The 16,909-nt window shown below is 35.4% G+C and overlaps 2 protein-coding genes across 4 annotated transcripts in view; one reads left to right on the top strand and one right to left on the bottom strand.

Moving 5' to 3' along the window:
- glsb (glutaminase b) overlaps positions 1–11,059 on the bottom strand; it is a 48,303-nt gene extending 37,244 nt beyond the window's left edge. Inside the window, exon 1 of one of the 3 annotated variants that reach the window (XM_051906458.1) lies at positions 10,619–11,059. In XM_051906458.1, coding sequence (XP_051762418.1) covers positions 10,619–10,905 — 287 coding nt within the window. In that variant the 5' untranslated portion in view covers positions 10,906–11,059. The remainder of the gene's footprint in view (positions 1–10,618) is intronic. The other 2 variants (XM_051906457.1, XM_051906459.1) reach the window with 2 other exon arrangements.
- Positions 11,060–14,933: 3,874 nt separating this feature from the next.
- On the top strand, positions 14,934–16,577 carry LOC127518615 (uncharacterized). The gene is made up of 4 exons (XM_051905541.1): positions 14,934–15,101; positions 15,270–15,363; positions 15,669–15,756; positions 15,843–16,577. The coding sequence occupies exons 1-4, from the start codon at positions 14,981–14,983 to the stop codon at positions 16,329–16,331; spliced, it is 792 nt and encodes a 263-aa protein (XP_051761501.1). The 5' UTR covers positions 14,934–14,980; the 3' UTR covers positions 16,332–16,577.
- The last annotated feature ends 332 nt before the right edge of the window (positions 16,578–16,909 follow it).

Genomic DNA, 16,909 nt, shown 5'->3' with positions numbered 1-16,909 from the left:
TATAAAGCATATACATTTACAATTTTTTTCGAAAATGACCGATCGTTTCGCTAGATAAGACCCTTATTCCTCGTCTGGTATCGTTTAAAGCCCTTTGAAGCTGCACTGAAACTGTAATTTTGACCTTCAACCGTCTGGAGGCCATTGAAGTCCACTATAAGGAGAATAATCCTGGAATGTTTTCGTCAAAAACCTTCATTTCTTTTCGACTGAAGAAAGAAAGACATGAACATCTTGGATGACATGGGGGTGAGTAAATTATCAGGAAATGTTTATTTAAAAGTGGACTAATCCTTTAATATTAAAATGCAAAAAGAAAATTGGATGATACAAATAAATAAGAATTGTTACTTTTATGTTATGTTCAATAAGCAATATGAAGGCTGATATTTAAAAAAAAAAAAAAAGTGATTTCTTTTTCAGGAAAAAAAAAAAAAAAAGAGGATGCACTGACACTATGTTTTCCTTTAAACGCAAGAAAGTAATTTGGAAGTGAAAGATCCAAACCTTCTGGATTGTGACAAACAGTTGAGCACATCCATACAATTACAAATCTGGCCCATTATCTGGATGAGTAACAAACTACTGGTAGTTCTACTGTCCTCAAGAGAGCCATTAGACATCCATCCAACCCTGCTGTACATATAGTAAGTGAGAACAATACCGTCATCAGTTAGTCAATCTATTAAGAATTTTTTCTTCCATAGGCCTTGAAAATTTTCAATTTGGAATGAGCTATACTAAGCCCTGGTTACTAGAGCATAATTTTGTTACAAAACAACATCCTTAAAAAATACAGTAGTCAACATTTGAAGTGGATCAAAACCTTTCATCAAAGTTGTCCTAAAACTTTCTTCTTATAGGACAACTTATGGCGCTTTTCCACTGCATGGTACGGTTTGGTACGGCTCGATACGGCTCGGTACGGAACGGTACGGCTCGCTTAAATAGTACCACCTCGTACTGAAACTAAATGTGACGTGTAAACACTGCAAATCACTGATTGGTCAGAGAGAATTGTCACTACCAGCATCTTTGGATTTGAAACACGAGACACCAAACCCGCTAGATTTAAATCAGTAACAGCCACCGCAGTACCATTTGTTCGCGAAACGACTTGCTTTAAATGACTGTCGCAGCAACTTGAAAAAAGAAATGGCTATGTCATGGTCAGCAGACGAGGTGCAGACTCGTTAGTAGACGGCAGTAGAGGCGGCGCATCTATAATGATCAGTCTATAATCCCTCTCACTTTGAAGCGGTACTAAACTGCAGTGGAAAAGCAAACCGATAGTAAAGCGATCCGAGCCGTGCCGTACCGAGTACCACGCAGTGGAAAAGCGCCATTAGTTCTTTTTTGATCCACTTCAAATGTTGACTACTGTAGTTTTACAAGTTCAATAACTTGCTTTCCACCGACAGATGCTGTAACCTATAAAACTGCTGTCTAAATTATGTTCAGCTGACAGCTCTCAGTGAAGACTGAAATGAACCTGTTGCATTAGCCACGGTGTACAACGGCCAATCTTGGCTCATTGTTAAGTGTTTGTTTTTCAGAGTGCATGGGGCAGGTGGGGGATATGGATAGGACAGACTGTGTTCTACAATTACTGCTGCTGACAGAGTGGTATTTCGATCTAAACCATGTGCCAAGTGGAAATATGTATTCTAGATACAGGTACTGTAGGTGAGGTGAGAATTTAGCACCGAGATTTTAACATACAGAGTTGTTCCCAAAAGATTTAAGGTAACTTAACACTGTAAAACTTTTGTAAAACTGGGTGATATACCTAATATTCACTTTTATTTGGTCATTTAGTTTCCTAAAGATTATCATTAGACCAATTCTACAATATAATTCCTTGTCTCAAAGTATGAGAGCAATGAGACAGGGATGTTTTAGTAGCATCTCAATAACAAAAACATCAAAGTTGAAAAGTCTAGTTCATTTCCTTGAGTTAATTTAAACTGTCTGTTTAATTGAATTATCTCAAAAGATTCATTTCGCCCTGAATCAAAACTTTTTTTATGTATGTAGGTAAATATTACTGTTAATTACTATGAATTAATATATTGGTGCATGAAAATGATTCAATATCATTTTTCATTATGTTCATTTAGTGATGGGATTGGATGAACATGACACATTATTTTAATAGATTTTTATTGCAACTGACTTGCATAAAAATGTTAATCTACTTTACAAACTGCTGTTTGGCTAAATTATGGTTCTTCTCACTGGAAATAACATGTATAGACAAAATAAATAAATATCACAATATATACTGAATAACATCCAAAGGTTAAAAATAGAGAGCATTTTTAGCTACACTACCATTTAAAAGTTTGTGATCGGTAAGATAAAAAAAGCCTGTTATTGCTCACCAAGGCGATATTTATTTGATCAAAAATACGGTAAAATCAATTATATTTTGACATGACAAATATTTTAATATATTTTAAAATGTAACTTATGAATTTTCTGCATCATTACTCCAGTCTTCATTGTCACATGAGCCTTTAAAAATCATTTTAATATGCTAATTTTATTATCAAGAAAAGTTTCTTATTATTATCAATGTTGAAAGCGGCTTAATATTTTGTAGGAACCATGACACATTTAAGGATTTTTTGATATATAGATTATAGTTTAAAAGAACAGCATTTATAACATTTAAAAATGTCTTTAATGTCACTTTTTATCAATATAATGTGTCCTTGCTGAATAAAAGTATTAATTTCTTTAAAAAATAAATATCTTACTGACCCAAAAATTCTGAACATCAGTGTACATTACTCAACCCTACAACACTGTATACAATTACTTGCACAAGTAAAAAGTAATTGGCTTAGTGGGTAATTGTTTTTGCCCCACCATTATCATTTAAAAAAAATGACTTACAAATTATTCCAATGTTACAGTGTTATACCAACTTAGTGTCATGTAAAGCTCTCTAGAGGATTGTGGAAACTTCTGTTGCACCTCCGTGGGGCCCCTGGGGTTGAGAAAGCATGCACCTCTGCACCACGTGCAATTCAGAAGAACATTCACCATGGGTTTCAGGTGTCAGATAACTTTACTCTACCTGCCTGACAGACACAGAGAGAGAGCTGGCAAATCAACCTCTCAGATAATAGCTTTAATTGCAGGTATCGTATCTTCATGTTCATTCACCTTTTGAGCAGCAAATCCCAGCAATTTGTAGACAGACTTTTGTGATTGAGGGCTTAGATTCTACTGACATGCCAGACAACCAGTTACTACTAATGTACAGCAGTATTGGAAAACTGAAAGTAACAGTCACACACACAATCCCTGCATGCCAAACTACCTAAAAGATGCCTTCAGAGGGCACTAAAGTGTTTATAGTCTAATCATTTTCAACAGATTTTTTTGAAAAAATACAATTAAGTCTATAAATGAGTTCTAAATGATAAATATTTTTGAGCCCCACACTTTTCAGGGCTCCAAGGCTCTAACAGTGGATAATAAAGACCGAAAGAATAGGGTGATCATTTCTGAATGGAACACATGCCTCCCCCCCCATCCCTCACTGTCACATGTACAGCACACATCCTTTTATTCAAAATAACTGGATAGAAACAGCCAGAAACTCAGTCAAAAGTGCTGCTTTTGAGATATTAGGCCTAATGGGTGGCTGCTTGAGTGCTTATGACAAGCTATTAGCAGTACAGTCTTTGTTAGCTGTGGTTTGAGTGGCTTCTGTGCAGATTTAAATACATAAATATACACACATACATTTATATATGGGTCAATGACGTGACGGGTCATTTTTTTGTCCAAAGGTCTTAATAATAATAAAAAACAAAGATATGACATCCAAAGTATGTAAAATAGTACAACTAGATCTCTTTTATTGAATCCAAAAGATTTTAAATATATTTTGCAACATATAAAGGTATTTTAAAGATTTTGAATTGTCAAAAGGTCATTCAGTTTAACCATCCAAAGGCCAATAGAGCCATTTCATTTGTGAATAAAATATCTTAAAATGTAATAAATGTATATATTATCAACATAGCGCAAAATGGGATTAAAATTATGTGTAGAAGTCATTGCTTTGTTATGAGAAAGAATATCCGGAAAAATTAATTTCATTGATGTAATTCGGAGTAACCAATATAAAGGGACCATTTTGGATCAAGTCATGCGGTCAGTATCATGTGACAGGATGTGACATCCTTCAGACACCTGCAAAGGACCACATGGTCGTGAACCAAAGCAACTAACTCTTGTTTAACTATTTGAAAAATTCATGTTTTCACTTGCTCATACGCATGTCCCGAAACATCAGGTCACTCGGTACAACCGCTATAAAATGTGGAAAATGTTGTAATATTTTAAAAACTTGTACTAAATATAAAATATTTGATTGTCCTTTTGCTTGCTAGCTAAATATCAGCCTGTTAGAATTGTTCAAAAATATAGTCATTTGGTAAAACCAAATTTTTGGTTTTACCAAATGACTTTTTTGGTGACAAATTTTGTCCATCTCATAATAAATGACAAAAGCTGTGTTAATTGATTATAAAAACCACATAATCTCATTGTTAACACTGAATAAAACTTCAAAATTAATTATATCTTCATTGTTTTTTTTTTTACACTTTTAAAAACCTTATTTGTCAATGACCCATATGCATGTGTGCATTGTCACCTCAGTGATTGCATTAACTTTCAATAATTCAATGCAACTTTCACAACAATCCCCTACTGAATCAATGCACTTTAGCTATGTTGGTTGTGTCAGGGGAATGTCCTTAAACACTAATCCAGGATATATATATCATATCTTCTGTTTTCTTTTTAAAGAACATCAAAATATGTGCTTGAACAGTTCTCTTGGCCATTTTGAACTGTGTGAAAAATGATGAAAGCTTGCTTGACTGTGCGCAGCGTATTATATTATAGAGTTCTAATTGGTCAACTGCTGTTCTTTTATAGTTCGTTAATTATCATACATAGAGAATTTTAATATTTTACTTGCATGTTAAAAGCCTTTCACATAACACCCTAGAAACTGCAACAAGTTGAAAAAGACACGGAACAACTGTGCAAATCGAATAGCAACATCCTGGCAACTAATCAAGAACCGCTCACATTTTCTGTATGTTAAAAACTAGTTTTCCTTTGCAATTGTAGACTATTCATCTAGTGTCCTTGCTAACAATGATAAAAATCTGATCAAAATTCTCTGCAGGTCCTTTGAGGCCAGATAGAGCCATGTTTGACAGCTTTTAGCAATGTCTTCACTGGTTTGGAAAATAAGTTCCCCGGCAGACAAGGACAAGAGCTCAGTCAATTTTTCACACTCTGTCGCCTTGGACACAATTATCTGAACCTTCGGAGAGAGCTCAAGCGCACCTATTTAACTCATTAGACAGGAGGTTAGTTGTCAGCGGTGAATCAAAAGTCCATGGGTGGCTTTCCAACAACAAATTATCATGACTCGACAAGAGACAGAGTTTCAGATAAATGCTTGATAAAAGGTGTACTTTAGTGATCAAGAACACAGATGGCATTAAATTGTACTTTTGGCACATAGACCATATGTTTTGGCACTGTAATAATCCATCCTTTTGTTATTTTCAGGCCATAGAGTCAAAAGATATAACCCCTCGTTGCCTCAGATTTTTTCACTGACACCATGTTCGGTTATTTCAGCCTCCTGGAGAGAGGTGACCTGTGTCGTGCTGAAGGAGTCGTGCATCATGTTACACACAGAGAGAAAAACAAAACATTGTGACTGATGTCTTCAGTGTATGGGATTGCTTGGCAAAGGATGGAGAATTAGAATTAGGTCAACAAAAGTTAACAGGTTAAAAGTTATAGGAACAGACTGTGTCAAATGTATGCCTGTGATGTTGGCATGAAATGGAAACTCACTCATTTATTTTCTAAATGAATCTTATTGTGAATGATTCATCTATGCATGTGTTTTATGTTTAAAAAACTTGAGCTCATAATTTTTAAACAAAATGGCGTAACTCAATCTTCTGATGAAAACAGCAGGCTTCTCTCTAGGTAGACAGCTCACTAGATTTTGAAACAAGGCCGATCTGATACTCAAATTAAACAATGGTTGATTAACAAAAGACAAAAGGTAACATGTTCAGCTGTGAGTAAAGTGACATGTATCTGATGCAATGAAGCCACTCCCCCTGTATCTCTCGCTCCAAATTTAGTCAGTTTATTGTGAAAACATTTTAGAGACAAAATTGCTTATCTTTTGCTGCTAATTATTTATTATATTTAGAATTATAATTATAATTCTAAATTTATATTTTCTTTCAGTTGCCTTCTCAAACTTTACTGCAGCAACAGTGTTTATTCCTGCTTTATAAATGCATTTAATTTCATGATCATTTTCATAACGATCTCTTAATCTTCAGAAGAGAAGTGAATTGCACTGCTCTCTCATGAGAAGTGAATCAGACGGACGCTCTCCATGTTCCGTGTTATTGGCTGTTTGCCGCACGTGTCAGCCTTTCAGGTGCACATGCTTCCGAGTAAATCGTAAACTCTGGATTAAACCTGAGTTGACAGAGAACGTTTATACAGAGCGTTGTGAGCCCGTTGAATCTGATCTAAATTAGGTTGGTTTTTTTATGGATTTGTCAACTCCAAACCTACTCTGAAACTCAGTTTATTCAACTAGCTTCATGCAACAGGCCACAGAGTGTTTTGAGACACACAAAAAAACCTCAAAGAAAGAATTGAAATCTCCTAATGAGTGGAAGGCCATCCATACATCACTCTACAAAAGACAATCTAATAGAGGTGGAGAGAAGAAAGGACTTCTGGGATCCCCAAGAGATTCCACAGATCAATAAGCAAAATGTGTGCTGACCTTCAGAAGGTCCTTGATGGAAAATAGGATGTGCAGCATGAAAAAAATCATCTCATCTCAATAGTATTGTACCACAATGTAGTTCGTATATTAAATAACCATGTGGTAAAGCAAATTTCTGAATAATCCAATGAACTAGATAAATACTTTACATGGAACTTCATCTTTTGATGATGATTATTATTACTATTATCCGATTATTTTCTTTTTTTATTTGGAACTTGGAGGCAAATAAGAAGATCATATTATTCATAACAAATGAATAGCAAAAACATCTTCATACTGCCAATATGTAACATCAGAACTAAAAGCAAAAAGATTGTAAACATCAAAACTAACGTTAAAAATGTATTCTAAATTCTGATTGGATGAACCACACTGGTCAATCAATGTTGTAGCTATTAAAGAAAACTTATTTAGTTTAGTAAATATGTTTAATAATAATATTATTTGTTAATTTCAGTTTAATTGATAATCAATGTATCATAATAAATGTGATGTCTGGTGAGGAATTGAAGTGCATATATTCAATATTATATTTTTTATGCGTTTTGCATAAAAAAACTTATGAGCACATGAGCTCCTTGGGAAAACAGTGAGCGGCAAGCCCTTTATTAAAGTAGAGTGACGAGTCTATATCGGAACAATTCTACAACAAATATTCATCACAGTTTCTCCATTTTAACCTGTTAATCTTGTTGTCAAGGCAACAGCAGTACCTCTGGGAGTCTGTGAGAGCATGTGTCTGGTGTCTGTGATCAGTTTCAGGACCAAACCACCCATAACATTAGCAGCAGACTCCTGAAATTTCCATTCACCTATCCTAGCCTTTTTTAAACACTATGAATACACAGTATATCCCCATGACAACACAACAATCAATATCTAATTTCCAAAGGAATGCAGAATTGATTGCTTCAAACTGGACGTGCTCTCGGCTTCTCGCTGGAAGTATCAAGCCAATTAATGAGATGAGTAAACACTGCAAGTCCATGCAGGCATAGAGACCAGTTTGAGATAAAACTGGTCTGGATGGATGGATGGATGGATGGATGATCAGCTCTCTTGATATCAGTATTGCCTCATTTCGGTCGACCACTACACCATATTCACAATTACAACCTTACAACACTTTTAACTGTGTAATAATCTGCTGTAATGCAACATGTTACCCATTAGTCCACATTCAACGTCACTAAACAGGATTACGCTGTACGTCATCAACTGATTTATGCCAGCTGAATCAATGCCCAGTTTTTCATAAACAGAGTAGGAAAGGAGGGCAGAAATTCTAACAAATTTTGCAGAAAACCACCATTAATTAACAGCAGTCGTCTTGCTCTTCCGTGAGACAGGATGGCATTAATGAGAGGATGATCAAGCTCTCGATTAAAGTCTCTCTGCAGGGACAACACAAGCCTTCTGCGTCATCTTATAAATAATCCATATGGACAGACGAGCGATGAGTCACGCACACTGTGTAAACCACAGGCAAACAGAAGAGCATGAGGAAAAGATTGATTATACTGCCAGGGATACGTTCATCTATGGATAATAACAAGTTTGGTTATAAGAGAAAAATGCTCCAATGAAAACAGCTGTAGCAGACCTCCCCACACACTCACTGCCTGTTTGTGGAAGTGCATTATTGACATTCCACTGCTGCCGAAAGTATTGTGTCATGATGTAGAAGCTGATAAGAGCTGCTGCCACTCCCTCTCCAACTTCCACAAAGTAAACATTAATAGAGGTTTCATTATGATTAATTCAAGTGATTTTGAAGTAATATAAAAAAAAATCTGATTCGTTCACTGAATCATTCAGTCACATGCAAGTCATATTGTTATGACAGCAGGTTGCAACAAGTCTTTCTGTTTTGAATGAGTCACTCAACTAATTTGTTGAAAACACTGAGGCGTTCCTGACCAAAACAATAAGTCTAATTATGCATAAATTAATTTTTATTTGACCACAAATCTACTCAAGACTCCAGAGAGAGTAATTAAACATTGTAAGCTCAGAACGACTATATAAACAGCAGTAGCTAATAAATTAATATGTCAGTCAAATAACTTAATGGGTACACATTCATAACTGTTAGGCCCATTTTCTTTTGTTTTTGTGAACGACTAAAGGTCTTAGTCACACGATAACTAGGGCTGGGTTGACATTATCCATTAACCGTTTTTAATCAATCTTCATTTTGAAGAACAAATATCGATACTTGATTTCCAAATCAATCTTTTAATCTTCAAATCAATCTTTTTGGATGGACCTTCCATCCAATTATCATGATTTTCATTCACAAACCCTATTCGTTCAGTTCATTTACAAACTAAAAAATCCCATTTCAATAACTTTGGTTCACGAATGAGTTGTTCCAATTCATTAATTTTCTTTGACAAACAAAACGCCCCAGTTCATTCAAATGGTTCACGAACAAGATGTTTTCGGTTATTTGAATCATACGTCATTCATTTTTTTTTTTTTTTTTTTAAGACGAATCAAATTTTTACATTTTTAAACGAAACGAAACGGCCATTCGTTCATAAACCAGTGATTTCGTTTAAAGGGATAGTTCACCCAAAAATGAAAATTTTCCCATGATTTACTCACCCTCAAGCCATCCTAGGTGTATATGACTATCTTCTTTCAGATGAACACAATCGGAGATATATTAAAAATATTCTTAGTCCTCCAAGGTTTATAATGGTTGTGAATGGCTGCCCAGATTTTGAATACAAATAAAAAAATGCATCCATCCATAAAAAAAAAAAAAAAAAAAAATCAATCCATACGACACCAGGCGATTAATAAAGGCCTTCTGAAGCAAATCGATGTGTTTGTGTAAGACAAATATCCTTATTTAAAACTTCATAATGTAAAATAACAAGCTTCCGGCACGACAGCCATACGCGTTCGCCGTACGTCCAAAAAGCGTTAACTCCCGTGACGTAGTAAACAATGCCATGACATTCTACACAATGACATGACGTACTATGCTATGTCCTACGCTATAACGCGTAGTACATCATGTCATTGTGTAGAACGTCATGTCATTGTGTAGAACGTCGTGGCATTGTGTATTACGTCGCGGAAGTTAACGCTTTTTGTTCGTCCAAAAAAAGATAGTCATATACACCTAGGATGGCTTGAGGGTGAGTAAATCACGGAATAATTTTCATTTTTGGGTGAACTATACCTTTAAAAATTAAAAATCGGGTGCGTGAAGGGGGCGTATTCGTTCAGTGCGTTCAACCAATGAAATGTTTCTTCACACCCCACACTCGAACACAATTGGCTCGTGTTATATAGTTGGTATTTAGTGGCCGAACAGGGGTCGCGAGCTTCAAAACGCGGTCACTTCTGTGAACGGAAAATATGAGTCAGTGCATGGAAGTAAACGAGACCGATTCACTCACTTAAAAAGATTCGTTCAAGAAAACCACAATGTCATATCAAGACGATTGACTAAGGTCCTTAACAGTAATAGGGAGTGTCGCATTAATAGAAAGAAACACTGTACTTGACCTAAACCAAAATAAAATCGATAACATTTTATTGACGTATAAGACTACACATGTTCTCCACCCACTTGCTGTAAAAGTGTACACACAGCGCCACGTTGTCAGCCTTTCGATAATATTTTGGCGCGTGTGCTGAACACATGCTTTATACTTCTGATCAGTAACCTTGAATATCTCATGAGTCATGACTAACTAAATGACAAATAAATAAATAACTTACTTATCTGCCGTCGCTTCCTGGACGGTCTCATCTTTCTTCACTTGTTCAGCGGGTTCAATCGCACCATCGGTCTTTGTACATAGAAATCTTCTCCCAGCTAAAGGCTGAATGAAAGGTCTTCCATTATGGACAATCTTTAATTTAGATATTTGGCCATCCCGATAAGCAGCGCTGTAGCAGTGCGCGTTTGATAAAGTCTTTTTGTGCCTTATAATGTCAGAGAACAAACGCTTAGGGCTGGTTTGAATCAACTCCTTCAGCACAACTGCAGCCCTAAACTGTAACATCTCAGTCTTGTCGAGCTAAATCAGTTAAATGTCCTTATTTTTAATTATACTAGAAGACAACTTGTAGTTCTAGAATCAACAGCACAGTCGATTCCCACACTTTGCGAACCTACTGAGCCAGGAGGTTTTTAGTGACGAGCACCGAGCAGTGCGTTTACGTACGCGCCCAGCTAGCGTTCTATTGGGTAACGTGCTAATATATGCATGTGTTCTCCAATATCATTCGCTGAAAAAAACGTGTTTCATTTTTGATTGCCATGCATCACATCCTGCAATGACTCACTGACTGTATGACCCGCGGCGCATTGTATGTTTTGTCTTTGACTTTGTAATGTCGCTTATGTGAGTATATAGGCAATTGTGTGAATGTTCATTATTGTTGTCCTGAAAGTGTTTGTATATTTACCTTTTTACCATAGTTTAACACAGTACTCACCCTGGCCACCACCTGTTTGAACTGTTGCAGTCTGGAGGACGCCTCAGATCACTGGGCACAGGAGCAACTATTTCCCACAGGCCATTACCCGATAAGCTACTACATGCCTCCTAATTGAGCTTTATTTCAATTCAAGCCTATATATATATAGGGAGATTAGGGTTGTAGTCACACTTTTTACTCCAGTGAATATTTCTCAGGGTTGGTAAAATTACTGTCCATCTAAAGCAGTACTGTTCAGAGAAACATCATTATAGCAGACATATGCAAATATGTAGTCTCTAATTAAAGGGTTAGTTCACCCAAAAATGAAAATTCTGTCATTAATTACTCACCCTCATGTCGTTCCACACCCGTAAGACCTTCATTCATTTTCAGAACACAAATTAAGATATTTTTGATAAAATCCGATGGCTCAGTAAAGGCCTGCATTGCCAGCAAGATCATTTTTTTTTTCAAGGCCCTGAAAGCTACTAAAAACATTTAAAACAGTTCATGTGACTACAGTGGTTCAATTTTAATATTATAAAGTGACGAGAATACTTTTTGTGCACCAAAAAAAAAAAAAAATAATGACTTTATTCAACAATATCTAGTGATGGGCGATTTCAAAACACTGCTTCATGAAGCTTCACGAATCTTTTGTTTCAAATCAGTGGTTCGGAGCGCGTATCAAACTGCCAAAATCACACGATTTCAGTAAACGAGGCTTCGTTACGTCATAAATGTTTCGAAATTTCAATGGTTCATTGAACTTTGGCAGTTTGATACGCGCTCCGAACCATTGATTCGAAACAAAAGATTCGTAAAGCTTCGAAGCTTCATGAAGCAGTGTTTTGAAATCACCCATCACTAGATATTGTTGAATAAAGTCGTTATTTTGTTTTTTTGGTGCACAAAAAGTATTCTCATCGCTTTATAATATTAAATTTGAACCATTGTACTCACATGAACTGTTTTAAATATGTTTTTAGTGGCTTTCTGGACATTGAAAAAGGAAATGATCTTGCTGGCAATGCAGGCCTCACTGAGCCATTGCATTTTATCAAAAATATCTTAATTTGTGTTCTGAAGATGAACGAAGGTCTTACGGGTGTAGAACGACATGAGGGTGAGTAATTAATGACTGAATTTTCATTTTTGGGTGAACTAACCCTTTAAATGTGACCCCTTTGGAATAATTCATGCCATCAACTGAGGAGTCATGCATGCAGGCATTTTATAAGACCAAGTGCAATTCAATTAGGTATAAAATGTCATCATTTTAAAATAAATAAATAGAGGTTAATGATGCAGTTATATATTATTACCTGTAGATTTTAATCTGACGCAAGGAAATGTTTATAAGAAGGAACTGGGCGAGAAGCTTGCTAACAACTAAATTGGATTGGGGCATGTTTTAGAGAAAGCTGTTTATCTCTAATGGCTGTAAAATAAAGAGCTCAGGTCTGCATGCAGCTCAAGAGAAAACAATCAAGGCTTGATGCTCCCATATGTAAAACACAAAGAGAAAAGTATCTGGATTCAGGTGTTCTGATCAATTCAGTGAGTGTGGGGTTGTGCAACCATTCAATGACAGTTCAAGGACCTGTTAAGCAATCTTTATGTTGGTAAACATTAGGATGGAGTTTGTAGATAGAAACAGCATACCATTATTGCCTGAAGTTGTATTCTTTTGTACCGCAATAGTGCAACAGGCCTCCAGATGCAACGATCCCGTGAAGCATTGGGAATTATGGTATTGAGTCAGTCTAAAACAATGTATATATTTAAATATATCTGAATATTTTATATATATGACTCATTGTCAATAGTCATCTAATGCTTTGTGGAACAATAGTTTCCACACATAAGAGAATTTTTCTTGGGATTGGGGAAACTACTTCTTTAACTGAGGCCACTGAAAAAGTGGACAGTCACTGTTGTGCTCTACTACAATCCAGCAAGTTGCAGATTTAACTCTGATTTTATCAAAAGAATCATATAAAATATCTTATCCAGAAAAATAAAAGCCATTTTGTTCTGTATCAGAACAATGTATTTTCAGTGTGAGAATTCTTTTTAGACTGCATGCCGTTCGTCCTTTAGGAAAAAATTATAATACGAGTCATTCAGGCCTACCCATTCTAGAAACTTCTAAACTTGTATTGGGCCTAAACCAAAGGAAAATGCAGCATTTCACGCCTCCTACTGTCTCTGTGAAGTAATTACATGAGGTCATGATTTCACTCTTGGCTGATGCCTCCATCTTGTGGAGATTGCGAGAAATGGGACTAACATATGTGGATTTAGCTCGGAATAAACTAAACAACAGAATAACAAATATAAAGTTCACATAGAATTGAAAAATGATACAAAAATCATGAGTATTTTAGTTCGACTGTCATATTTATTTATATTTATTCTTGAACAGTGTTATAAACAGTAATATGTCTCTTAAAAAAAACTTACTGTGGCAGAATATATAGAGATGTTTTCCGATGGAAATATCATGGTACTTCAGATGATCTTGTGGTATTACCGTGGAACATTTCTGGAAAGTAATGATATCATGGTAACACTTTACAATAAGGTTAATTAAACATTAGTTAATGTATTAACTAACATGAACTAACCATGAGCAATACATTTGTTACTGTGTTTACTAATCTTCGTTAACGGTAGTTAATGAAAATACAGTTCATTGTTCATGTAAGTTCACAGTGCATTAACTAATGTTAACAAGATGTTAATAAGGCCTATTAGTAAATGTTGAAATTAACATTAACAAAGATTAATAAATGCTGTATAAGTGCAGTTCATTATTAGTTCATGTTAACTAATGTAGTTAACTAATGTTAACTAATGAACCTTATTGTAAAGTGTTACCGGTATCATATGGTGCTTGTACAAAACAAATGAACTCTGGATCATATAAAATCAGTTTATAGCTATGATGGTAAATCAGAAGAAGTAAATTTGTAAAGCCTGTCATATGAAATATTAGTTAGAAAAATCAATCAAATCAATAAAATTTTAAATGGAACAGTTTACTGAGCATTTCTTTTAAAAATCTAAAAGGTTTGCATGTGTTTGTTGAGTATTATTTAATACTCATATATGATATAGTGAGAAAGGAGATCGTGCTCATGGAGAAATAAAACACCTCAGTTTTATTAAAATGACCAAACTGAGCATAAAAAAAAATGCATTTTGCAGTTGCTGATATTTATATGTCCAAAAAGTAAGATGAAATTCTGATAGTTTGTAAGTCAATGAGATCTTAATAACGCTAAATGCATAGTTGTCTCCCAATAATGTCTTAGTAAGATGATATTTAAATGCTTAGTTTTATGACCAAAGCTCTGTATATAAATAATATAATAAATAAATAAAATATAAACATTATGAAAAACTTAAAAAAAAAAAAAAAAAAAAAAACTCAGAAATGTTACACTGGCAGGCAAGCAATTGAAATATAATAAAATATGTTTAAATTGAAGTACTAAAATGAATGTACTGAATGAATTGAAATAAAAATAAATATTTTTGTTCGTTTGGAAGCTGCACCCCTCGAAGGCCGCGTTCGAAGGCCGATTACGTCACAGCGGCGCGACGAAGGCTGCCGCTCATTCAAATGCGCCCTTCTTTTCTCGGGCAATGAAGGACACAATAGACGTACCCTTCGCGGCCTACTCTATCCCAGTATTCACGATAGGACAGATATTTTCAAAGAAAATGGCGGGTAATTCTGTGGCGGTCGGCAGATACACTTATAAATGTAAGTATTGTGTTTTAATTTACTCAAATAGCTCGCGAAACAAGTGTTAAAAGCCAGGGGTCTTTCTTTCTTAAAAACGTGAACTTAACCCCTGCGTTACCACTGCGCAGCCTCATTTGTTAGGTGGTCTGAGGCGAAACTTGTTCTAATATTTCTTTTTTGTTTTAGGGAGAAAGGATCAGACAGCTCAATTTATTCACATGCGAGCCGAAAATGATCACTTATTTACCGGGGCTAAGAACTCGGCCAGCGTGGCTTGGAGGTAAGGCAACGACCCATTTGTAATATTTTCACTACGCTCTCTTGTGTATTATAACAAAAAGCCCTCACCCTATGCAAAGCCAACAACGAGCAGTAGAAAAGGTAATAGCCTTTCACTTTGTTGTGTTTTTGTAGTGCTGTCATGCAATGTATGTTCTACAAATGCTTTAACTAAACTTGAGGATCCAGAAATATGATTTCTGGAGTATTTTTTATGCATGTCCTGCTGTGTCATATTTTGTAATGTTAAGATTGCACCCCTGTCTTAATACTTTTCGTAAGTGTTTCCTTTTTCTCTTGTTTTAGGATAATTCTGGAGAAAATGGGCCTGCTGGGGATGGTCACTCCCTATCAGGCCAAAAAAAAATGGGACAACTTGAAAAAAAAATACAAAGTAAGCAAGTTAATTGACACACCTTTGCTGAAATTTTTTGCGTTGTTGTTGTTAACAACAGACATGGTTTGTTTGCTCTGTTTTAGGATTGCAAGTGTCCTGGGACAGGTGAAGGAGTGAGTGGGAAACCCACTGCTGCAACTTGGCCCTGGTTTGTCCTCATGGACGAGGTGTTGGGACAGAGGCATTCCAACAACTCCCCTGTCCTAATTTCCTCCATCCCTGAGGACACACCAGGGCCAAGTTCAGCAGTGGATGACAAAGATGAAGAGGAGCCAGCAACATCCAAGAGAAAAAGAGACAGAGAGGATGAACTGATTGAGCTAATTAGGGAGGAAATAACGTTTCAGCAAGAGACAGAGGAGAGGAGCGCACAGGAGCACAGGGAGAGAATGGAGCCAGCAGCAGCACCAGACAATAGAAAAAGAGACAGAGTGGATGAGCTGATCGACCTAATTAGGGAGGAAATAAAGTTTCAGCGAGAGACTGAGGAGAGGAGAGCACGAGAGAGCAGGGAGAGAATGGACAGACTGTTATCTCTTCTTGAGAGAATGCTTGAGAAAAAAAAAATATAGAAGTTACATTTGGTAAATGAAACCATTTTTCTGTTTTTTTTTATTTTTTATGTCACTTATAATTCATAAATGAAACAAAAGTGATTTCTGTACAGTTTATTTTTGGAATACAAGTTAAAAATCAAACAAGTTCTGTACATTATTTTGTAATTAAAGTTGCTTGTAAATTAAAGTAATTTCTGTACATTGTTTATGTTTGTAATGTAAGTTGAAATTTGTAAATAAAACAAGTAATTGTTCTGTAAATTGTTTATAGGTTATTTGTAAATGAAAAATTCTTCTATACTTTTTTTTTTTTTTTTGTCATGTAGATTACATTTTTTAAATGAAAATAAATTGTTCTGTACATTACTTAAAGTACTTTACAACTATTTACAACAACTTACATTTAATATCAGAAAGACTGCATAATTTCTAACAGTACATAAACCAAATTGGGAAAAATTCTGTATGCTTTTATATATATATATATATATATATATATTAGGACTTTACATACATTTTTAGTTTACCTTTTGTAGGGGCCAGTTTTTATAATTACCGTGTTAAAATCTACTTGAATCTGCATATCTGTGTTC

This window comes from Ctenopharyngodon idella, chromosome 9 (assembly GCF_019924925.1).
Source record: "Ctenopharyngodon idella isolate HZGC_01 chromosome 9, HZGC01, whole genome shotgun sequence".
NCBI lineage: Eukaryota > Metazoa > Chordata > Actinopteri > Cypriniformes > Xenocyprididae > Ctenopharyngodon > Ctenopharyngodon idella.
This window is presented reverse-complemented; position numbering and strand designations above follow the sequence as displayed.